The 25408-nt window shown below is 39.9% G+C and overlaps 1 protein-coding gene across 2 annotated transcripts in view; it reads left to right on the top strand.

Moving 5' to 3' along the window:
• Positions 1-14456: 14456 nt before the first annotated feature.
• LOC124135212 (proline dehydrogenase 1, mitochondrial-like) overlaps positions 14457-25408 on the top strand; it is a 38405-nt gene continuing 27453 nt past the window's right edge. For both annotated transcript variants that reach the window (XM_048396336.1, XM_048396335.1), the window contains exon 1: positions 14457-14772. In XM_048396336.1, coding sequence (XP_048252293.1) covers positions 14476-14772 — 297 coding nt within the window. In that variant the 5' untranslated portion in view covers positions 14457-14475. The remainder of the gene's footprint in view (positions 14773-25408) is intronic.

Genomic DNA, 25408 nt, shown 5'->3' with positions numbered 1-25408 from the left:
CTTTTTATCGTGTTCTTGGAGGCAACACAAGTATAACCAGTTAAGGGGGTATGTGAGGTCAAGTTTGTAGCTTGATTAAAATCAAAATATGGCAAATGACATCATATTTTGCACACTACGCACTTGCTGCATAAGAAATGACATAACGATACAAGTATAAAAAATGCCTGATATATGGCACCATGGCAGCCATTTTAATTTCTTTTGTTTGTTTGTTGTTTGTTGTTTAACGCCGCACTCAGCAATATTCCAGCTATACGGTCTGTAAATAATCGAGTCTGGACCAGAATCCAGTGATTGAAATCGTGAGCATCGATGTACGCAGTTGTCAAAGTCAACGAGCTTGACCACCTGGTCCCGTTAGTCGCTTCTTACGACAACCACCGTCACCTTTTACAGGAAGCATGGGTTGCTGAAGACCTATTCTAACCTGGCAGTGGATCAAATGTACTACTAAATATCTTGATTGTATTAAAATACAAAATGAAATTTACCGCATGTAAACTTTGTCATAAGAAGAGCCCCTTCTCCCTTCCCTTTATATGTGCTGTGTTTGCTATTTGAAGTGAAGTTCTGATGTCGTAGATACTGGAGCGTCCATCATGGAAGAGCCTCTCCCCACAGGTGAAAGGGCAGTTATTGTCTTGCAGTGAAACAAACACTGAGTGAGTTAGTGAGTGAGTGAGTTGGGTTTAACGCCGCTTTTAACAGTGTTCCTGTTATATCACGGTGTGTCAGCTTAATGTGAGAGGAAAGCCCGAAGTGATGCAGGTCTCCACATTTACCACATTGCAATGGTGAAACCCACGAACACGGGTATGGTGCCGACAAACCTAGAAACATAATCGGGGCGAACCGTGTTTCAAACCCATAATCATATGTTTCTGGCGTGCCCAAGGGACGCTACTCTGCACAGCGAATCGCGGCGCCTTAGACGACTGGGCCAACCGTGCCCCCGCACACCGCAAGAAAGAACCGCCCCAGAAAAAGGGGAATCCCTATACCCTTTACACACTACAGGATAAATTGTCGTTCAGGAACATTGTCATTATATACAGCATAGTTATAGGGATCATATTCTGGAGACAAAGTATAGTTAGAAGCAGATTAACATCGTCTCAGGTTCAGAAACAACTGTATGACTTTGACATGAATATTTGTATTTGAACGGTCGTGGAACAATAAACAAATAAACGTCAAATATCTGGCCCTATGTCCTTGACCTTGCATGTTTTCAAAAAGCAGCGACTGACGTCGATGTAGATTCTATCAAAACCTTCTCCAGTCCAGACGTCTTCCCCTGAACTTGCTCCCCGTTCCAAGGTGTCCCCTACTCCCCCTCCTCATTCGGGACATCCTCCTCACTCCCAGCACTATCCAGATTTCGAACTTTCCGGTCGACGGGTCGGCGTACCCTCTTATAGGAGTCCCAAAGCACAATGGGCAGCGTTTGCCAACTTTCAAGATCCTCGGTCGCTTCTTTTTCGGTAATTGTCTCAATGAACTCTGCCACTGTATGATTTGATGACTGATTCTGTAACGCCTCCACGTGAGGCTGCTGATCACATATGTCCTCAAACTCGGTTCCCAGATTGCCATACGGCGGAGAAGAATTGTCTCTTCTTTTCTCCAGCTTCCCCCCTGCGTTTTGGGATGAGTCGGATTTTTCTTGAAGCAACGTCGGATCATCAGGGTCTGGTATTAAGCGTATGTCGACAGAAGAGTCTTCTGAGAACGCGCTTCTCTTTGAGGACTTGTTCGACGCTTGTTGGCGTTTGCGGGGAGACGGCGTTTGGTTCGTTTCACGATTCTCCCTCTCATCGCTGAGTTCGCCTCGTTTGAAACACCGATCCTCAGCCGAGTTCATCTTGTTGATATGCTCAAGAGACATCCTAGCAACGGATCTAGCCGTCTTCGTCAGGCTGTGGGCGATTTGCCCCACTGATTCCGCCTCCGCAGCGGCCCGGTCCGCCATGTTGATCGCGTAGTTCGCCCTCATGTCAGCTTCCTGGGCCTGACATCTCGCGAAGTGAGCGAGAGCGTTCATCTCCTTCACGTGACTGAACAGTTCCTCGGCATCAACCTCATCTTCTTCATCTTCTCTCTTCATCCTGCACATTGAGAGAATGCTAATGTCACGGTTTTCTACATGTTCGATATCATTACCAAGATGGTTAACGGTATGACGTCATCGGGTTCTGACGTCATAGATTTCGATAATCGTGTGTGACGTCACACCCTGGCTTTCGGGTTATTTTTCTAACGCTTCTGTGTATTTCTCTTAGTTCTGTAATTTGTCAAGTGTCGCCTTTCGCGATAATCTCACCGTTTCCCCTGTCATTCGATGAGAGGAACGTGATGTTTCACTCGACACATGGAATATCCTATTTTATTGTATACGTTTTATGTAGTTGTCAACCAGAAATAATAATAATAAAATTATTTCATTACCAATGAAAATGTAAAAGCTTGATCCGTAAGTTCTCCCTACCTAACACACAGGAACGGTTCGCCATCCCTTGTATTTGCGACTTCAAAAGTAGTTTCGTGTTTGCAAAATCTTAAAAATCTTACAAAAGTAGACCTATCAAAAATTATTTAGGCTCACGAAAATTCTTCATCATACAAAAAAATATGCTTGAAATCAACGAGACCACTGTGAAAGAATACACGCTGGTCAAGCAATAAAAAATTGCGCTTTGCGAAACGAAGAGTCTCGATTGACGGTTAAATGAGAATTTTACAGTGTATAACGAAACATTGAATAACAGAGAGTAACAAACGGCAAAAAGCGATACTAACTCTTTAAATGATCATCTGTCATTGTTTTGCCTTGTCAATTTGAAACACGTGACAAGCCGGGCGTCAACAGTTTGTGTTCGGGCTAGACACTTACGATAAAGGGAGACAATTTGCAGGGAGGTAACTCTTGTATGACGTGCAATCTAAACATGTTAAAGGGGAAGTGTACACGCAAAAATCACTTTCTTTCTTTTTCTAAACAAAACGCAATTTTAGAATTAGTTAGTATCTGTGTTTGAAAATATACGCTCATTTTTTTCACAGTGAAAGTAGGAAGCTCACAATAGTGTTAAAATGATATGTCGTTATGAGGCCTTCGTTTTACGAGCGAAATAGGCCTGAGTTATCCCCCTTAGATTATGACGTAATTGGTGCCAATTCAACTGGGTCCCTGTCTATTCTCAACGCAAAAGATATCAAGGACCAGTTTGCCGTAAAACAACATGGTCTACGACACACTCCGGCGCAGTGGTGACTCAGCATAACACAATTCTGGCTGGCATCTGAGACGCTAGAATCACAAAACTGTACCTACACCACGTGAAGCGGCTCTAACAAAGCATGATGACGTCATAATGTTTATCAATTGGCACCAATGACGTCATATTGCAAGGGGCATAAGCCATGGTGTTTTTGTTATGGAAATAGAACACTTGGTAAATGTGAAAAATATAAATCGTTTTAATGCAAAAAATATGTTAATTAAATATGATGTTTTTATATTTTTGTCTATGACACTTCTATGTTAACACTTTTAATGTGGAAAAAGTACAAGAAAAATTGGTTCATTTCCGTGTGAACTTGCCCTTTAAATGTTTTAATCATAAGTACATTAAGTCCAACATGGAAAATATATCTTTAAATTTGATGTGCCAAGTTCACGGGCATTGGCATAACGATACGCCACGGGGACTTACAACGACTTCAGTATTAACATAAATATGTTCGAGTGAGTGAGTGAGTATGGTTTTACGCCGCTTTTAGCAATATTCCAGCAGAAATAGGCTTCACCACAGTGTACCCATGACGGGAATCGAACCCGGGTCTTCGGCGTGACGAGCGAACGCTTTAACCACTAGGCTACCCGACCGCCCCTAAATATGTTCGAACAAATGAAGCTAATGGTGACTAAGGAAATTGACATTTGTGACGACAGCAGCCTCCGTAGCAGAGGACCCGGAGCTCAGAAGGTATCAAAACCACTGTTTGGTAAATATATACACACTGTAAAATAGTTGCACGCTGAAGAAATAGCATACAAAATATTAACTTCAGATATATATTTATTTTAAATAATATAAATATCAATTTTTGTTTGTTAAGATTACGTCAAAATATGTATTTACGGTATGCCGTCAAAGCATTTGACGCTGTGTAAATGAAGCGTTAAAAATGTTTTATCAAAGGAATACCTTTGAGCTGTTATCCATTCGATATTTTATCTTGAACATAAGGCCTTTTAATTGTTGACGGGTAAGAAGTGTCTGATATTCATTAAAATGCCGTTGCCGTTGCTACGCTAGCGTTTGTAGTGATATATTATTTTCCTAAATACTTTCTTTGTATGCAAAATATCAAGCGGACCCTCTGTTGGATCCGAATTCACACTTCTGGTTTTTTTCACCTATGTAAACTCTTACATTTAAATGTAGTAATAATTTGGATTGATTAGTTATTTATATTTACACATTAGTAATAGAATGATATAATTAATCTTAGATTTTATCAGATTTGCAGTTGCCAAAATCCGCTCATCTTTAGCACAACAATGCCCTAGACACACCTTTATAGGTAATTATTGGGTTTTATTTATTAAATGTTTCAATGTCATGAAAAAACCTCTTGATTATTCAGTGAATTATATTGAAACATTGTGATTTTAGTATCAATGAATTATCATTTCTTTTCAGATTTGTTGTTGCAAAAAGCTACTCATCTTTAAATTAGCGCAACAATGTCGTAGACACAGCTTTGTAGGTAATTATGTTTATTAAACATGTACATGTAATTATGTAATAAAAACCATTTTTGATGAATAAGTTAATAATATCTAAACATTATTATTTAGAATAAAAGAAAGATATGGCACAGCCTTTTTTCATAAATCTATAAATTATATCATTATCATTTCAGAGTAAAATAAATTAAATGTGAACAAAATTAGAAGGAAATCAATAATCTTTTGTAATGAAGATGAATACATTACAAAACGTTTAATTGAATATGATGTTTATGTTCGGCTAAGATTTTAATATTTATGAATTATTTCTTTTCAGATTTGCTGTTGAAATAAGCCACTCTTAAACGGCACAATGCCTTAGACACACCTTTGTGATTTATTTATTTAGTTATTTGAAGAAAAATTTGAAGTTCCGAGCGAATTTTAATAAAGCTTCATAAATATATATACAATGATATTTCCTGTTGGGAAATTGTCTTACAGTTTTGGGTTTACAAGGAAACACCTCTAGCCATCTACATTGTGTTTGTTCTTCATAAACAGACAAGACACCGAGATCTTGTTGACAAGATTTATCAACTTGGCCTGTGCATCTCCTATGACAGATTGATGCAGTTATCAGCTGACAGTGGCAACAGTTTGTGTAATAGGTCTTTGAAAGGCATTTAGAAGTGATTAACATAACGAAGAGAATATATGGATGTCAACTTCTTTAATATGAGGAACACAACGTTTTGGTGTATATGCTTATGGCATTCATTCACCTGATGAAGGAGTAAGCATATACTCCGAAACGTTGTGTTCCTCATAATAAAGAAGTTGACATCCATATATTCTCTTCCTTAGTTTGTGTAGGTATGAGGAAGATGAATGTGTTTGTTCACCATAGGCTGTGTTGATAATATCGATCACAATCCAAGCTCAAGAACCTCAAAAGACTAATTTCATGGCACAGCAATAACTTTAATGCAGCAGGCAAATCAGAATGATGACTCCATTTCAAGGGAACCTTTTCACATAGAGTCAAACTGTCAAGGTACAAAATGGATGGTTACAGCACTTCCTCGTTCATGCAGTTGTGTGAAACCTGTTGCTATGAAGACCAGGGACATATTTGTTCCAGTTTCTAACTCTCAAACTGACCTCATTACCTCAGGAATGGAGACAGAGAATGACTGGTTGACAACAGATGCCCGTGAAGATTCCGGGGTAGAATAGGTCTTCAGCAACCCGATACTTGCCGTAAAAGGCGACTATGCTTGTCGTAATAGGCGACTAACGGGATCGTGTGGTCAGGCTCGCTGACTTGGTTGATACATGTCATCGATCCCAATTGCGTGGATCGATGTTCATGCTGTCACTCACTGGATTGTCTGGTCCAGACTCGATTATTTACAGACCGCCATCATATAGCTGGAATATTGCTGAGTGTGGCGTTAAACAACAAACAAACAAACAAACAGATGCAAACTGTATGAAGAAACCTCATCTTGATCCTAATGACAACAATCACTGGTCTGCCTACTACGCTGCTCTGATGCCGAACACCTACCAACATCTAGCTGTTACATCACCGCTTCCCTTGTTCTATGAACATGCTCATTCATCAGCCATGATCCAACATATTCCATGAGCGTCACTAGAAGATCAGTTACATTTCTGAATCAAGGACAAACAACAATTATATGCATGGATCAACCATTATTTGCAATTGCTAAACAGATCCAATGGTGTAAGCTAGTTGACTTTGGAGAGTTTGTTGTGATGATGGGCAGTCTTCACATTGAAATGGCTGTCCTTAGCGTACTAGGTGACTTTCTAGCAAACAGTGGATGGACCACTTCACTAGTTGATGCTGAGATTACAACGTCTTGGAAGGCTGAAGCAATGCTAAGGGCATCTCATGTACCACGGATCCGTGACAGCATGTGCACTGTATTGCATGAAAAGAAATGCTTTTCTCAGTCATGTTGGCAGCAGACATGATGATATCATCAATCAATTTGAGTTCAATATTTGGTCTTCAGAGATGTGTGAAAAATGTCCGCAAGTCCTGCTTTGGAATACAGTTCTTGACATGGAAATAACAATGCTGGAATATGTGAGATCGTTACGAAGTGGAAACTTCCTCCTTTATGTTTAGACAATGGAGCAGTTGGTACCATGGATGTGTGCCTTCGATCACAACAACTATGCAAGATGGATCCGTGATATGAAGATGCTCAAAGAAAAACATCCACTACTTTTTGAGGAATTCATGTCTGGCAAGTTTGTTGTCAAGAAATCACAGCGTTTATTCTCCAGTATAGCATTGGATCACAACAATGAACAAGAAAATGCTTCTATCAAAGGTGAAGGTGGTGCTATTGGGCTAACTGAAAACCATACTGCTCTGAGGCGTTCGATGATTTCAGGACCTGAAATTGCAAGAATTGTAAAGGAATTCGATGCAACTTTCACTGTAAAAAACACAACAGAATTGAAACACCATGACCAAACTCCTCGTGTCCACACTGTTTTTGTCAAGGATGTGAAATGACTTCATCAGATCCCTCTTAGATTAGGTAATCCATTTGAGGAAAGCGACATGGGTACATTGTGTGAAGCCCATTTCTGGTGTCCCCCGCCGTGATATGGCCGGAATATTGCTAAAAGCAGCGTAAAACCATACTCACTCACTCACTCACTCATTTGCGGAAAGGACAGAAGACCTGTTCTCACTTGACACAAAGGAAATTATGCCAAAATGTGTTGTTTCATCAATACAAAAAACATATGATATTGGAAAGACACAGTACATGTCATTTGTTGAAGAAATACTTGTGAAGTGCGCAACTGCTATAACAGATACCATTCACAAGAATAAATTATCGCATTTCAGTGGATTTCAAAAGTAACAACAAACAACACCAAGCAAGTTAGCAACAATGCGGAATGACTGTCACTTGTTTTCAAGACTTTACATTGCTTGTCAAGCGAGAGACGGGGATCTTCATGAATTATTTAAACATGAAAACCATCTTTACCCACCATCATTGTCCATGCTTGGTAGGCTGAAACAAACCAGATCTGCTGACATGTTTTGGAAAGGAAGAAGTTTTGGTTCATCCAGAAGTGGAAGTAAAGCTACTTGATGGTGCTGCAATATTAACCATGTTGAAGCCAGGAGCAGCAAAAACCTTTGATGAATATTCAAAGAATGTATTTCTACCATACATTGAAGGACAGATGGTTGGTGTGCACAGACTTGGCGTCGTCTGGGATTTGTATGTTGACAACAGTTTGAAAGAGCGCACTCGCGTGGTCAAGGGTCAAGGGTCAAGGTGACATGATGTCATGACAACAAACTGGCAAAGCTTCCTTAGGATGAATGAGAACAAGAAACTGTTCCTATTTTTTGCTGCAAACATCAAGAAACTTCATTGCTTTGAACAGACTGTAGTCACCACCATCAGTGACGACATCTGAGAAAGCCAGCATTTCTCCTTGCAACCACGAGGAAGCTGATACCTGCCTTCTTCTCCATGCATCAAAACCTGGACACAGAAATATTCTAATACGAACAGTTGACACAGACGTCGTTGTTCTAGCAATTGCGAATGTTCACAAGCTAGATGTTGATGAACTCTGGATTGCATTTGGCGTTGGGAAAAGCTTCACGTGCATTGCAGCTCACAAAACTGCGGAGGAAATAGGACAGATTGCTTGTAAAGCCCACCCTTCTTCCACGCATTCACTGGATGTGATACTGTATCCTACTTCTGTGGACGTGGGAAGAAAACAGCTTTTGAAACATTGGTTTCTTTTCCTCAGGTAACAGAAGCATTTACTTGTCTGTCACAGACACTTACAACACTTGACACAGACACATTGGATGTCATAGAACACTTCACTGTTCTTCTCTACAGCCGGACATGTTCACAGACAACAGTCAACGGTGCCAGACATGGCACATGGAAACGGGAACATACAGAACATTCCACCATCACAAGCTGCCCTTCATGAGCACATTAAGAGATCAGCTTTTCAAACTGGACATGTGTGGGGACACTCTCCTACCCAGAGTTCCATGCGGCCGGCAGCCAGCTAGCATAGTACCTCTGCCACAGGCCAGCGCCATGTGACGATTCGTCACATCTTTCACAGTCCATTCAAGATATTGCATATGCTTTTCATCCGTTTCATGTTTGACAAGTCTACACATTTTCATAAACAAATGTCAAAGAATGGTTAACTTTCATTGAGAAAGTATGCAAATACGTTAAAATCTACTTGTTTTTGCGTAGTTATCCTATGTTTACATTGGTTGTACGGCTCCACGTGCTGTCATCGAAGCCCAACGGAGAGCTGGCGATACGGCCACTTTCAGGCATAAATATATATTGACATGCAACTCACTGTCGCAGTTCTAGTAGCATATCTATATAATTATGCCAAACAATATGTAAAGGGCCCCCAAATACTTGCATTAGTCCGTTCTACACTGATTTCTGAAAAAGCGCGTTTGTTTACAAACAAGAGAAAAGTCCGGTCACGTGATATGCAAATTAGCCTGTGGCAGTGGTGTTATGCTGAGTCACCACTGCGACGGAGTGTGGTGTGGGGACAGACATTAATATGCTACCAGGATCTCCGCAACCCAACAGAATGGGGCTGGTGCAATACACCTGGATGCTGGTTACCACACATCTTCACGGGGCAAGGGAGTTAACTGACTACAAAAGTCCCGTTTCCACTCTTGCCGAACTAGGCTGGTGTTATGGAGTTAAATTTTGGCATGACTAATGAGTCTATGCATAGTCCAATAAAATTCGTGCTCCGAAATCAAAACCCGGTTCGTAAACTGTCATGCAGATTTCAGTCGATTGCAGGATTTGCAAAGCATTTGCACCGCTTACTCGTTGTCAGCAGATATTTTCTAAATCTTTTCTTGTTTTTAATCAAGGTGTTCACTTGTTTTAATGCACATCGTGATGTAAGACTTGTTTTATCACACTATATAGATCTTGATTATCGATCAGATCGTCTTGACTGGGCACCGCCGTTTTGTTTGAAGCAAATGCAAGTGATACGAGAGTTTGAATCTGATTGGTCCATATGAGAGGCATAGAAGGGACATAACTCGTAAAACTGGACTTTTAAACTCAGTTAACTCTCTTGCCTCGGGAAGATGGTTACCAAAATGGACAACTCCAACAGAGGCATCTCAAGCCTGTCAGGAACTAATCCACTGCAATTGTAAACAAGCATGTTGAGGACAATGCAAATGCTCAAAAGCCGATTTGCCATGCACGGCGCTGTTTATGTGCGGGAAGCTGTCAGCAAGAAACAGTCTAAACTTTTATTGATATTTCAATAGTAAGGATTTTAGGAACTCATTGGTAAAATTAAAGTTTTAAAATGAATTAATATTTGTAAAGTTTCTGTTCTGCTATCATTTTTGAGACATATGAACTAAAAGAAGGTCAACGCTGCTAGATTTACTCAATATTTCATAAAAACAGTTGATGTAACTTTTTCAAAGTTAAATATCATTAAATATTCTTTTGAATACAAACCTTGTTTCTTATTTGTAAGATTGGGCAATAAATTCAATTTCAAATAAACTCAATTTTTCATCAAAGGAAATTTTAATCACCGAATAGGAGGAATTCAAACACTTAATGAAAGTTTCAGAAGACGCCATTTGAAAACAAATATGGCCGCCATATAAATAGAAATAACAAAACAAAGCACAAATATAATAGAATATACTAACAATATCAATTTGAAATATATTTTTAAAAAGTATTTAATTTAATGATTATTCAGGTACATTACACAAGACAATTTACAAAACAAAAGCAAATTTCAATGGCGACCCTCTTGAAATTCAAGATGGGTCTTGCTTTTATTTTAACTAGGGTTACAAAATGGACCTATATACCAAATTTCATGCTTTTATCACGATTTGAACTATTTTGATGTTTATCCGCTGGACTATAACGGGATCGTGTGTGGTCAGGCTCATTGACTTGGTTGATGCATGTCATCGTATTCCAATTGCGTAGATCGTTAGTTATTCTCTTTGTTTGTTAGTTGTTTGACGCCGCACCCAACAATACTCCAGCTAAATGACGGTGGTCTGTAGGAACAATCCAGTCTGGACGAGACAATCCAGTGATTGACATCATGAACATCGATCAAGAAATTGGGATACGACGACATGCATCAACCAAGTCAGCGTGCCTGACAGGGTGCCGTTCCTCAAAGCCACCTGAGCGCTACGACTGTGTTAAAATGTCGGAGTTAGCGCGAAGTAGCTTTCGTGAAACGGCACCCTGGGAGGCCGGAATGTGACGTCATATCGCTTCAACTGACCCACCACCGAGAATCGCTGAAATACACATGTGCATTTACCGGAAATTTATTACACTCGATCTGTCGATCTTGTCTACACTAATGGGTACTACACTGACGGGAAAAAGAAAGCAAACACTTGACAATTGGATTTGAGCAAGAAATAGACAAACGTTATAAAAACATTACTTGGCTGACCTGTTGTTTGACTTACTGATGCGATGCCTGTTGTGTCTCCTGTGCTACCCGTATCAAATACATTACCATCGAATAATAATAATAATAATAATAATAATAATAATAATAATAATAATAATAATAATTTCTTATTTGTTTTATTTTTAGCCATCGTCAAACATTTGACCATCAGTCCCCGAACTAAAAGTTACATATACGGCCAATGAACTAATATCATCATGGAACCCTAGATTTGGCTCAGACCTGAGAAGGGGGCGCGGATAAGAGTGAGATGAGGATGTGACTGTTTATAATTAAGACTTTAAGAGGGACTAACGTTTCTCGTCTCAGCGACTAGATCAACCATGGAGAGACTTACAGTAAGTAGCCTTAGCGCTAAGCTCGCTTTGTGGAACGGGGCTCAAGGAATATAGGGAAAGACAATGCGAATTAACAGTTAATACACACCATGGAAACAGTGAATTAACAAATCCCGAATCAAGAACGAAATAAGGGCTCTGTATCCATGTTAAGGAAGATATGTGTAAGTATATAGAAAATAGCTTCGCGATAAATCGCAAAGAACAAAGAAGAACGAGGCGTAATTTATTAAAAAAGAAGTTTGCCCTACTACATTTGTACTGTAATAAAGTATAGTTTTGCCCTGAACTATCATACCTAAAGCACGAGGTCACTGCCCCCCCCTCGATCTATTCTCCCTGCGGTGTTTCATTGGACGATAAACAACTGTCCCTCTTCGTTCGTGTCTTTAAAGGGGCGGTGGGGTAGCCTAGTGGTTAAAGCGTTCGCTCGCCACGGCGAAGACCCGGGTTCGATTCCCGACTTGGGTACAATGTGTGAAGCCCATTTTGGTGTCCCCCGCCGTTATATTGCTGGAATATTGCTAAAAGTGGCATAAAACAATACTCACTCACTCATGTCTTAAACACCAAATAAACTTACAGACGACCCTCTCTCGCCAAACAGCACTTGGCAGTGGGGACAGGCGTGTCTATATAGCTGTTGTATGTCGTGAGTTGCAGTTATGGACAGTTTGACAAGAAAGTTGGAAGTACAGTCATAAAAAAACACTTTAATCCCAACATCCCCCACGCCCTTTTCGATCATCATCATAACACACCGCATGCTGTCGTATACTGTGTTGCCGTTGAACACTTATGTTTTGTTTTGTTTGTTTGCTTTTAAACTCGGCAATATTCCAGCTATATCACGGCGGTCTGTTGATAATCGAATGTGGACCAGACAATGCAGTGATTGATATCATGAGCATCGATCCACGCTAGGGTTGGGACGAGTCCAAATTTACTACCCGGGTACCCAGCCCCCTATTACCCGACCCTTCCCGGGTACCCGCTTTAGGTCTCAAGAGATATGTACAAATGTCCGATTGGGAAACGTTTGACCGTACTCCTGTCAACATGTATTTAGATACAGATAGATTTAGATACAGGTATAAAATGATATGGTCATGCATACACTGAAGTTGACTGAAATTTTATCTTTATGCAAACATATAAATTCAGAAGGAATGTTTGCATAGTCGGAAAGATATGTGAACATTTGTCACTTATAGTGTAACCATAGAGTTCTAGATAATTTTTGCCATTAAACAATATAACCACGTGACTAACCACGGGTCCGGGTAGTCCTTGGGGTAATCCAAGGGGTCCACACACACAAACACAGCTAGAGTGGGTATACCGAAAAATCATATCAGCGTTCGTTAAACGTAAGGCGAAATACATGGGTGATATTCGGTCATGACGACCTGCTGCGCCTACGGTAATTAATATATCTGAAGGGGAAATGCTATGGTTAATTCCGACCAGTTATGACTGTAATGTTTAGCAAATACCAATATATTTCTAAAATACAGGAACCATTATGAATCTGCAGTAGAACGCATGCACAGCTCTTGTTCATTCAGACAAGAAATGTCGGCCGATTTGTGGGTCATCTCAAGATCACGCAGTGCTGTTAGATTGTGACCTCAACAAGGGCTGGTAGATAAAGAGGCATGGCCCTAAATGTGTTTGTATAGCACCGATGATTACGTATGACTATACCTGTACTGTTAGTCAGCCAATCAAATTGCTCGTTGAGACACACCTTCACTGAAGGCCCGGAAGGCATTTATAGCCTAGTTCAACATTGTAGAGAAATCAATGCCAGGTTGATGCCAATAGAGAGATTCTTGTGGTGGCTTTTTTTCTTAGATACATAAATGGTGATAAAAAACCCCAACAACATAGGGTCGAGCAGGGATGGGACTGAAAACACGGCTGTCAAATTTGTTGAAGCAAAAAATTATTTTTCATGCTCAAATCAGGTTCAGGGAAAAACAAAAACACACAACAGACTTTTGTCTTGCATAATATATGTATAAAACTCATGGATGACGTTATGTAATTGTACCATTTATGTACAGATGAAATATTGAAATTGTTACATGACTGGCTGTAATACTGAGTATCAATCAATATCAAACAAGTATCCGAATTTTGGTATTTCACGAGATAGACAACACATAAATGTCCACATGAGTCTGGTAAAATCAGCCAGACACAAACGCGAGGCATACTCTCTTTGTTATTAATATTAATTAATACTGCGGTGAAAAAACATGTACGAGAAGTTAACATTGCCCAAAGGACGTCTACATTGATACGCGGTGACGTCATTTACTCGCTCTATAACAAGGGGTGTGGCGTCACACAGACATTGTAAATATTCAGATGATGACCAGTTTTTAAGATAAAGCCGTCTTTTCTAAGTGGGTGGGATGCTTTAAGTTGTTCTTGTGATTAACGCGAAAAGTTTCTTAAGCGTCCGAAAACCCATTACACGGGGATAAAAATATTTCTGAATCTTCTTTCTTTAATAATACATCCCCGTGGGAATTCTCTACAAATTAGATTTTACATTTGTTTGTCAAAGGACCTTTACTTATACATGATGTCTTTACTCATGGCTTATTCACATTTCACAGCAGTTTTGTCAGTAAAAAAATGGAAGCAGTTTTTATTTTCGTGACCCAGTGAAAAGCCCAATGCGATGGCAGAGGCACAAGCCGAGTGGATCCGAGAGCCCAAGTGATATGAAACAGACTTTATTACGTACTACATAAACAAGCTGGTTACCTCCCTTGGCAGTGTTGACTAGTGAATGGTGATGAAATGGCGTTGAGGTATATATCGCTACTCTCTAAATTTCGACCAGGAAAATGGAACGTACGAACAAATGTGACCAAATCCGGGGTGGACCTAAAACCAGCCTCATCAACGCAAATATTAGAAAAAAATGGCAACGTAGAAAAGCCGACTGAATCATATAACGACGGTCACCCTGTCGTAGATTTGACTTTCGAAAATGCAAGAGAGGCCTACAGAAGTAAAACGACATCGGAACTCGCGCGGGCCCTGCTTGTATTCAAGCTCTGCTCCGTCAATTATCTCGTTGATAATCAAATAGTAGTGAGTATGCTTCCTTAATTGTTTATTTATAATTAATAGTATATTGCCGACAGCACTAGATCTATGACTTAGTTAGTATCTGTGAGCCGGTCGGTAAGTCCCAACTCCAAGAAAACATGACGAGTCATATTATTGAAACAAGCTTAATTAGGCCTAATGATGAAAGAATTTAATTTCACCACGAATTTCGTAAACAATTGATTGATCAATCAGGGGTATCAATTCACAATAACCCCCCTCTGATTGAAACAGTCGATTTGACGGCCAAGTCATCACGGAACCAAATATTTTTAAAATAATAGATCTAGAATCTACTTCTTTTACAGTAACTGCAGGCAGGCAGGTATACATTGTCATATGTACAGTTATAGACAACAAAATGCAAAGTTGCAGTTCAATATTCAAAGGATGTCTGGCAATACATTTTGTGCAGAAAACATGACAGAAATCTACAAAGAGAATGTATTTCAAGTTTTGAGGACCACAGAGACCTTCATATATGACACTTATCTTTATTATATACTTCAGTGTGAAAGACTGAGTTTTCTGAAGTTGAGAAAAGTGATATTTTCATGGCAGTGAACATAACAGTTGATATTTAACTGCAGTGAACATAACACTTTCACTGGGGAAAAGGAGACATTTTCACTCGAGGCTACGCCATACGTAAAAATATCTCCTCCTCCCCCCCCCCCCCCCCCCCCCCCCCAGTCACTCAATGAGAGAAACATGATATTTCACTTGACACATGAAATATCCTCTATATATATCATGTGTATATGACTGTGCAGTGTTCCCGGTTACCGTAATTACCAGTTTTTTACCGGTAAAAATTAGGCTTGGACCGGTAATTCATGTTACTGCCAGTCCCTGTGGACCGGCAACTGTAGCATCTTATAAATCTTTGTTGTTGAACAAAACATTGACGATATTCATATAAGTATATATTTCGAACAAAGTCAACTTGCAGTTGACTTCTTGGTTCCCCTTGTGTTTTTAGTGCTATTAAATAGCATTTCGCTTCAAGGTTAAATATATATTTGCAGTGATTTGCACCATAACTTGTTTAAAGCAAGTTTAAAGTCTGTTGAGGTGAATCCGTCAATTCTGATCAACAACCCACTCAAAACATTGGCATCAACCCATGCGCTTCACTAAATATATTTGCAAACACTAACAAGTTTGTTTTATTAAGTCATGGTAGAATGGAGATAAACTTATTGTGTTTTCAATGTAGAGCTTATTTACTTGTAGATTTTACCGCTCTAAATTGAATTTGGAACCAACTGCATTTTCTGATAACATTCATCTTCCCGAGGCAAGAGAGTTAACTGACTTTAATAGTCCAGTTTCCACCCTTGCCAAACTAGGCTGGAATTCCTGGGCTCGATTGTAGCGCCACCAGTGGTTATTACGAGTTATGTCCCTTTTAAGCCTCTCCTATGGACCAATCAGATACAATCACTTGCATTTGTTTCAAACAAAACAGTGGCGCCCAGTCAAGACTATGTGATCGATAATCAAGATCTATGTTGTGATAATACGGGTCTTACATCGCAAAGTGCATCAAATCGTGCGGGCACCTTGATTAAAAACATGAAAAGGTTTGGAAAATATTTGTTGACAACGAGTTGGCGGTGTACATTATTTTCAAATACTGCAACTGACCGAAATCTGCACGACGGTTCAGAACCGAATTTTGTTGCTCGATTTTGATTGGACTATGCATAGACTCGTTAGTCCGGTCAAAATGTAACTCCATAATACCAGCCTAGTTTGGCAAGGGTGGAAACTGGACTTTTATAGTCAGTTAACTCTCTTGCCTCGGGAAGATGGATATCATTTTGATCATGTACTTCTGTAGGTCATTGCGTACAGCTGTTCTGCTTTGCTACTCTGGGTGGATGATTTATTAGTTTGTTGTTTAACGCCGCAATCAGCAATATTCCAGCTATATGACATTTGATGATGTTGGTGTAACAGTTGGCAACATCTGTTTCAGATTAACAGTTAGTTTATTTCCCAATTCTTCCTAGCTTAGAATATTGTTTTAATAGTTTGATTAAGGTCTTTTTGAAAAAAATAAAATATGTTCAGCTAAATGCTTCACACAACATAAATTTGAAAATAATAACAAGAAATATAGTCTAGTTAATTATGTACAGAAATGTTTTTTGGTTTGTAATTGAAAATCATTTAACCCTTTCATACATATATCTTGACTGCTTTATCAGGCTGTACATATTAGCCTTGAAATTACTAAAACAGCAGGGGTCAAAACCAACCAACTACAATGAACTAGTCTACAGCTACATTTGTCAATTCCTATCATGGGTACAATGTGTGAATCCCTTTTCTGGTATTGCTGGAATATTGCTAAAAGAGGCGTAAAACAATACTCACTCTTTCACTCACTATGTCTTAATTCAGACTAGTTATATATGTGTCATTTGGTGAGAAATCGTCTCGTCCTCTTAAATTTCAGAAGTCTCGGACTAACAGACTTGTGTCCGTGCCTAACCCTGAAATATGAAATAATATTTGTGTGGCTTTAACGAATAATGTCATGTGATAATACGGTGATATTCTTTCATCTTACAGTAGCAATGTTAAGTCACTAAACATTGGTGAAATTCTATTTTTTAAGAATAATGAAAAATTAGAGTATTGTCATAAATTTTGTCCCACTGATTTGCTTCATCGAATGATAGACGGAAATACAGTTTGTATGTGTGGTGTCTCAACCATGTTGATATGTAATAGGCACGGCACACAGGTCACAAAATCAGGTGAAGTTAACCAATGTCTGTTGCGGAGAGTCTTTCGATGGGTGAGACTGTCTCCGCGGTCTAGTGGTAGAGTGTCCGCCCGGGGAGCGGAAGGTCATGGGTTCGATCCCCGGCCACGTCATACCAAAAGACGTTAAAAGATGGTACTTGTTGTTACCCTGTCTGGCGCTCGGCATTAAGGGGCTAAAACAAGGACTGGTCGGCTCGGAGTCAGTATACTGTGTCTTAGTGGGGTATTCACGTTAAACTGCGGCATGGTATCTCAGTGAGCTAGCACTATAAATCGGCATCAGTCCGGACTAGTACAAGCAGCCACACAAACACGCACATGTACATGCACGTCGCTATATAAGTGCAATAATCTTGGACGCAACGTTAAACCCCATTTCACCTCACCTCACCTCACCTTCGATGGGTGACAGTGTTCGACAGCTTGGCTCCTGAGAGTGTCTAGGGCTTTGGTCCTGCCCCACACTGTAGCACATGTGGTGTCTCCTTGGGCGAGTGACCTTGTTCGATTTGTGCCTCTGTTCACCCAGCAGTGAATGAGTACCAGGGAGGGTGAGATGGCAATGTGGTTGTTAACCTTCTACTGCCTAACAGGCAGCTTGGGTTGTATACTCCCCAGGGAGCTGAGAATGATTGTTGAGTGCACACTGATCCACTGACCGGGGTAATGAATGTCTAAGCGCTTTGAGTTTGCTTATGCAGGGAATACGTCATATAAGTGGACTATTATTATTATTATTAATAGCAAAAACAATGACGTTTATCATGTATTGACCATGATAGCTGATAAATATATATATCATATGTAGTTGCCTGTTTTTTGTCCAAACAAGTCATTCAATACCAGGCACATTATTTTGAGTGAAACTATGTATTATAGTGTTGAAATGCATTGTGTTGCACAAATATGTTATTGTATGTATAGGGAGCGTACAGTATCATCATTTACCTGTGAAAATCCCGGGTAGATTTTATCGTCAGCAACCTATGAGGCGACTAATGGGATTGGGTGGTTAGCCTCGGTTGATGCATGTCATCTTATCCCAATTGTTTAGATCTATATCATTGTATACCAGTGGTAGAAACCAACTGTTTAAGTCCACTAGTCCTTATAATGCATATAATAATAACATATAGCAAACCCCTTAAAAATGGCAAATTTTTTCTAGTCCTTATGATACCTTAACTATTGGGCAGTTTGGCAAGGACAACAGGACTAGTGCCAATTTCTAACGCTGTATGCTCATGATGTCAATCACTGGATTGTCACCCCACCAAACATCAAATATTGGCCCAGCCTGCACCCCACCAAACATCAAATATTGGCCCAGCCCGCACCCCACCAAACATCAAATATTGGCCCACCCTGCACCCCACCAAACATCAAATATTGGCCCACCCTGCACCCCACCAAACATCAAATATTGGCCCACCCCGCATCCCAGCAAACATCAAATATTGGCCCACCCAGCACCCCACCAAACATCAAATATTGGCCCACCCCTCACCCCAGCAAACATCAAATATTGGCCCACCCAGCACCCCACCAAACATCAAATATTGGCCCACCCCTCACCCCAGCAAACATCAAATATTGGCCCACCCAGCACCCCAGCAAACATCAAATATTGGCCCACCCCAAACCCCACCAAACATCAAATATTGGCCCACCCCAAACCCCACCAAACATCAAATGATTGTCACCTTAGATGTTCAGCTCCAGGACAAAATTATCAATTTCAATCACAATTAGGAAAATCCTAATATTAGCTTGTGTTTAGGTTGGCAAAATGGACTTGCATTTCAAAGATAATAAGACCAATAAAAAAGAAAAGTCCATATGGAACTTTGAAGTATTTATTGGGGAATATTATGTTTCTTGCCTGTATGGGCACATTGTTCAGCTTCCTGGAGTGCCCTAGGGTAAGATATTGTCCTTGACACTCTATTTTTATCCATTGTCACCTTGAGTTGAATGTCTAATGGATCAGGAACAGCTTAGAAATTACTGGAGTGGAAAAATGGGTCAGCCTTTGTTACCTCAGATTGTATAAAAAATATCAAGAACAGTGTGGTGTGCATGGACACAACGATGTGGTCCCACTCCCACTCATGGTGAACACTGGTTGCATTGCTGTTTGGGGGGATTCAGGATTTAGCCTTACAGGGCCTGAGAATATTAAATAGTCAGTCCCAAACATGCCAAACAACTGGTAACAATTACTACAAATTGTTTTATGATAATAATAATAATAATAATAATAATAATAATAAAAATAATGATGTCCTTATTTATTATGTGCAAATTCACACCCTCAAGTATGATCAAAATGCTACATTATTACCCAGATTAAACGATCAATGTGCACTCGATTTTCATTCTCAGCTCCATGGGGAGTATACAACCCAAGCTGCATAAACATGGCTGCCTCTCCATCATTGTTTTTTCCCACTGTGTATATTTTCATTAGTCCTGATGGGTAGGCAGTGATAATCTTACTTAATTTTGATGCAACAAATCATGCAAATAGGTGTCAAAAATATATTTGTCCATTAATGGAGAACTCAGTAATCATGGTAATATTATTTGTTCTATTTTTTTTCTTTTATGGTATTTTTGTTTTACAAAACAATATCATTATGTAACATTTTTACTAATTTTTATAATAATTAGATCCACAGCAGGTGCTTTTATCAGTTATCATGGTGTAACATTTATACAAATTTTCATATAATTATAGAACAGTAAGTAATATATTTTAGGATCCAGGTAAAATGCAGATACAAAATATTAATAGTTTCAATTTACACTTGTCAAAGGGGTACTCAGAGTACGTGATCTAGACTACCAGTTGTCGGACTTTCATTTTTGTGGAAGCCTCGGTGGCTGAGTGGGCTAGATCGCTGACTTTGTGTGCTGGCGATTAGGTGCCTCACTCTGGCAAGTGTGGGTTCGAATCCCAGACAGGACGCACCCAAAAAAAGTACTAGAATCTGTACTTTACTAAGAAAGTGTAATCCCAAATATAACATCGGTTACATTTGACCACTTTCTAAATGGCATTGTGTATTCATATGTCTAAATAGTTTAATAGATTTAAAGCTTTTAGATAAATACTTGCCTAAGGTAACAAGAACCCATCTCCCACACATACTATTCAAGACGACAGAAGTACTTACTTTCTTAGGGGATTTAACGTGCGCTTTCCGACTGATGCGTATTTTGCACACGGGCCCGGCCAGGCCATTTAATGTGTTTCCGAAAGGGGCAAACAGAAGTTATGTCTACATAGTTTTATAGATGCCTTGAACTATTTTATTTAAGTAAATCTGTCATCACCTATAGTAGAATAACATTCAGCAAATACTTCAATTAAGACTCATTAAGATTTAGCCCCCATACAACCTTGTCTATTGTGATATCATAATCTCTTTCCAAGCGCCCAGTAAATATATCAACAAGATTAGTGCCAGTCCAACAAGATTAAGTATTCCCATTTGTCTAGCCATTAAGTAACCATAGAGCACACCCCATCATATATCAACAAACAATTATATTTCTTTTATTGTTTTAATTTTTGTTAAATACATACAGAAGCAAGATGTTAGGCAGTAGGCGTTTGCTGCTCTAATCAAGCAGACCTCTCACCCACAGCCCAGAGGGCTGTACCAACTCTCTGTGGCACCCTCAGGTATATTTTAAAATATTGTTCATTGTTTTTGTAAATAAAATTGTAATTAGTCTCGTGTGACTCAGGCTCTTTGCTGACTAATTCCCCACGAAAACCAGCACGCCATTTGGAAGGTTTTGTACATCAGACACAGAACCATAATAACAACTTGGACTGTTTTGTTTGTTTGTTTGTTTGTTGCTTAATACCTCACTCTGTAATATTCCAGATATATGATGGCGGTCTGTAAACAATCTCATTAAAATCAGATCTTAGTTTTCACTACCGCTAAACAAAGACCTGAGGACATCCCATTACGGGTCACGTCAGAACGACCTCTCGCGAACTTTGACCGATCGATGAAATGACTGACAAGAAATCGACATTAGCCAATCAGAAGGCAGCTTTCTCGAGCTTTCACTAGTTTCAAACTGGCGACTACGCTTCAAAACATATTTTGACATATTCTCGGTTAAAAAATTTAAAACTACTCGTAAAAAGAAGAACATTCTGGAATGGCTTACAGATGGCCTAGATTGTATGAATAAGATCATAAAACCCGTAACTCGTTTGGAATACCCTCTGATAAATATTTCGTGGTTGCATGATCAGAAAACATATTCCGTCTGTCACTTTCATGATCTGGTAAGCGACGCTCTGATTGGTTGGATGAAAGGTCGTTCTGATATGACCCGTAATGTGATGTCCTCAGATCTTTGTTAAGCGATAGCGAGAACTAAGATCTGATTTTAATGAGATTGGTCTGTACATAATCGAGTCTGTACCAGACAATCCTGTGATTGGCATCATGAGCATCGATCCACGAAATTGGGATACGATGTCATGCATCACCCAAGTCAGCGAGCTTGACCACCAGATCCCGTTAGTCGCCTCTTACGACAAGCATAATCACTTTTTTAATTTTAGGCAAGCTTGGGTTGCAGAAAACCTATTTTACTCCGGATCTTCACGGGTTCAACTTGGACTGACCCCCATTTCAAAGTTATTAATAGCAGTGCACTATTACTCATTCACTGCACTATAGTCATGATAATGTGCTATATCATCATCATCATCATCATCATCATCATATCTAGACCTGAATCAGAATATATGTCATGTTCACCTCACATGAAAATATCTGTATAGAATATATATATGGTCATCAGAAATCTTAGTGTCATGAAATATGCCACCTTAATATGATTATAAATGATATCAGTTGCGAATGATATTAGTATTTCCAATTATCACAAACACTTTACTATGCTGGCAGGTGTTTTCAGATTGTCACAGTTCTCTAAGCAGGTACACTTGGGAGATATAGAGTCAGTTTCACAACAAATTTAGTCATTTGTCTTGTATTACACAGGGCGTCAAAACTCACTGCATAATTGTTTGTGTGCCCTCAACACAATTGTGTATATTGTGTGTTTAACTTTAAGTCTACACGATATTTATAACAAACAGTAATTACTAGCAAACATGTGGGGGCACGGGTGGCCCAGTCGTCTAAGGCGCCGCGATTCTCTGTGCAGAGTTGCGTCCCTTGGGCACGCCTGAAACCTATGATTGTGGGTTGGAATCCCGGTTCGCCCCGATTATGTTTCTAGGTTTGTCAGCACCATACCCGTGCTCGTGGGTTTCACCGAAGTGGTAAACGTCTGGGACCTGCATCACTTCGGGCTTTCCTCCCACATTAAGCTGACACGCCGTGATATAACTAGAATACTGTTAAAAGCGGCGTAAAACCCAACTCACTCACTCACTCACTAGCAAACATGTGAGTCATTGCCAACATGGAATTTCTTAAATAAAAATGTGTAATAATGCAAAATTAATCATTTCTCTTGTCATGGTTACAGTCCATAAAACAAATGATCCGGAGTATTTGGATTAAAAACGTGTCTAAAATATCATCTTTCAAGATAACTTCAACATATTCAATGTCACTGGTTCTTTTTATCTGATTTTATCATCAATTATCAACTGTTTAGACTGGTGGTAGCAGAGAGCATAACTGTCTAGACTGGTGGTAGCAGAGAGCGTAACTGTCTAGACTGGTGGAAGCAGAGAGCGTAACTGTCTAGACTGGTGGAAGCAGAGAGCGTAACTGTTTAGACTGGTGGTAGCAGAGAGCATTACTGTCTAGACTGGTGGTAGCAGAGAGTGTAACTGTTTAGACTGGTGGGAGCAGAGAGCGTAACTGTCTAGACTGGTGGTAGCAGAGAGCATAACTGTCTAGACTGGTGGTAGCAGAGAGCATAACTGTCTAGACTGGTGGTAGCAGAGAGCGTAACTGTTTAGACTTGTGGTAGCAGAGAGCATAACTGTCTAGACTGGTGGTAGCAGAGAGTGTAACTGTCTAGACTGGTGGTAGCAGAGTACGTAACTGTCTAGACTGGTGGTAGCAGAGAGCGTAACTGTTTAGACTGGTGGTAGCAGAGTACGTAACTGTCTAGACTGGTGGTAGCAGAGAGCGTAACTGTTTAGACTGGTGGTAGCAGAGTACGTAACTGTCTAGACTGGTGGTAGCAGAGAGCGTAACTGTTTAGACTGGTGGTAGCAGAGAGCGTAACTGTTCAGACTGGTGGTAGCAGAGAGCGTAACTGTTTAGACTGGTGGTAGCAGAGTACGTAACTGTCTAGACTGGTGGTAGCAGAGAGCGTAACTGTTTAGACTTGTGGTAGCAGAGAGCGTAACTGTCTAGAATGGCGGTGGTAAAACTGGTTTAACACCATGAACACTATTATATATTCGACTACAGCTAGCACAGAGTGTAACTGTTTAGACTGGCGGTAGCAGAAAGCATAACTGTTTAGACTGATGGTAGCAGAGAGTGTAACTGTTTAGACTGGCAGTAGCAGAAAGCATAACTGTTTAGACTGATGGTAGCAGAGAGCGTAACTGTTTAGACTGATGGTAGCAGAGAGTGTAACTGTCTAGAATGGCAGTGGTAAAACTGGTTTAACACCATGAACACTATTATATATTCGACTACAGCTAGCACAGAGTGTAACTGTTTAGACTGGCGGTAGCAGAAAGCATAACTGTTTAGACTGATGGTAGCAGAGAGTGTAACTGTTTAGACTGGCCGTAGCAGAAAGCATAACTGTTTAGACTGATGGTAGCAGAGAGCGTAACTGTTTAGACTGGTGGTAGCAGAGTACGTAACTGTCTAGACTGGTGGTAGCAGAGAGCGTAACTGTTTAGACTTGTGGTAGCAGAGAGTGTAACTGTCTAGAATGGCGGTGGTAAAACTGGTTTAACACCATGAACACTATTATATATTCGACTACAGCTAGCACAGAGTGTAACTGTTTAGACTGGCGGTAGCAGAAGGCATAACTGTTTAGACTGATGGTAGCAGAGAGTGTAACTGTCTAGAATGGCGGTGGTAAAACTGGTTTAACACCATGAACACTATTATATATTCGACTACAGCTAACACAGAGTGTAACTGTTTAGACTGGCGGTAGCAGAAAGCATAACTGTTTAGACTGATGGTAGCAGAGAGTGTAACTGTCTAGAATGGCGGTGGTAAAACTGGTTTAACACCATGAACACTATTATATATTCGACTACAGCTAACACAGAGTGTAACTGTTTAGACTGGCGGTAGCAGAAAGCATAACTGTTTAGACTGATGGTAGCAGAGAGCGTAACTGTCTAGAATGGCGGTGGTAAAACTGGTTTAACACCATGAACACTATTATATATTCGACTACAGCTAACACAGAGTGTAACTGTTTAGACTGGCGGTAGCAGAAAGCATAACTGTTTAGACTGATGGTAGCAGAGAGCGTAACTGTCTAGAATGGCGGTGGTAAAACTGGTTTAACACCATGAACACTATTATATATTCGACTACAGCTAACACAGAGTGTAACTGTTTATAATTGTAATAGCTGAAAGGGTTACTGTTTTAATTTGTAGTAGCACAGGATATGAGTGCACTGTGTCTGTCGTTAAGTTGATAGTTTCAACATCACCTGCCATACATCACTTGGCAGGAATGTTGGCGTATGTTGAATGGTATGTGGTCACATGCTGTATTCAGACAGCATAGATCATGCTGTCATTAGGTAACTGGGCCATCTAACTCACAGAGTCACTGTGTCTGAGTGGGGTAAAGCTAGCACTATAAATTTGCATCAGTCCGGACTA

Source organism: Haliotis rufescens, unplaced genomic scaffold, assembly GCF_023055435.1.
Source record: "Haliotis rufescens isolate VD_foot unplaced genomic scaffold, xgHalRufe1.0.p SCAF_15, whole genome shotgun sequence".
In the NCBI taxonomy this organism is placed as follows: Eukaryota; Metazoa; Mollusca; class Gastropoda; order Lepetellida; family Haliotidae; genus Haliotis; species Haliotis rufescens.
Note: the sequence above shows the minus strand (reverse complement) of the source record. Positions and strands in the feature narration are given on the sequence as shown.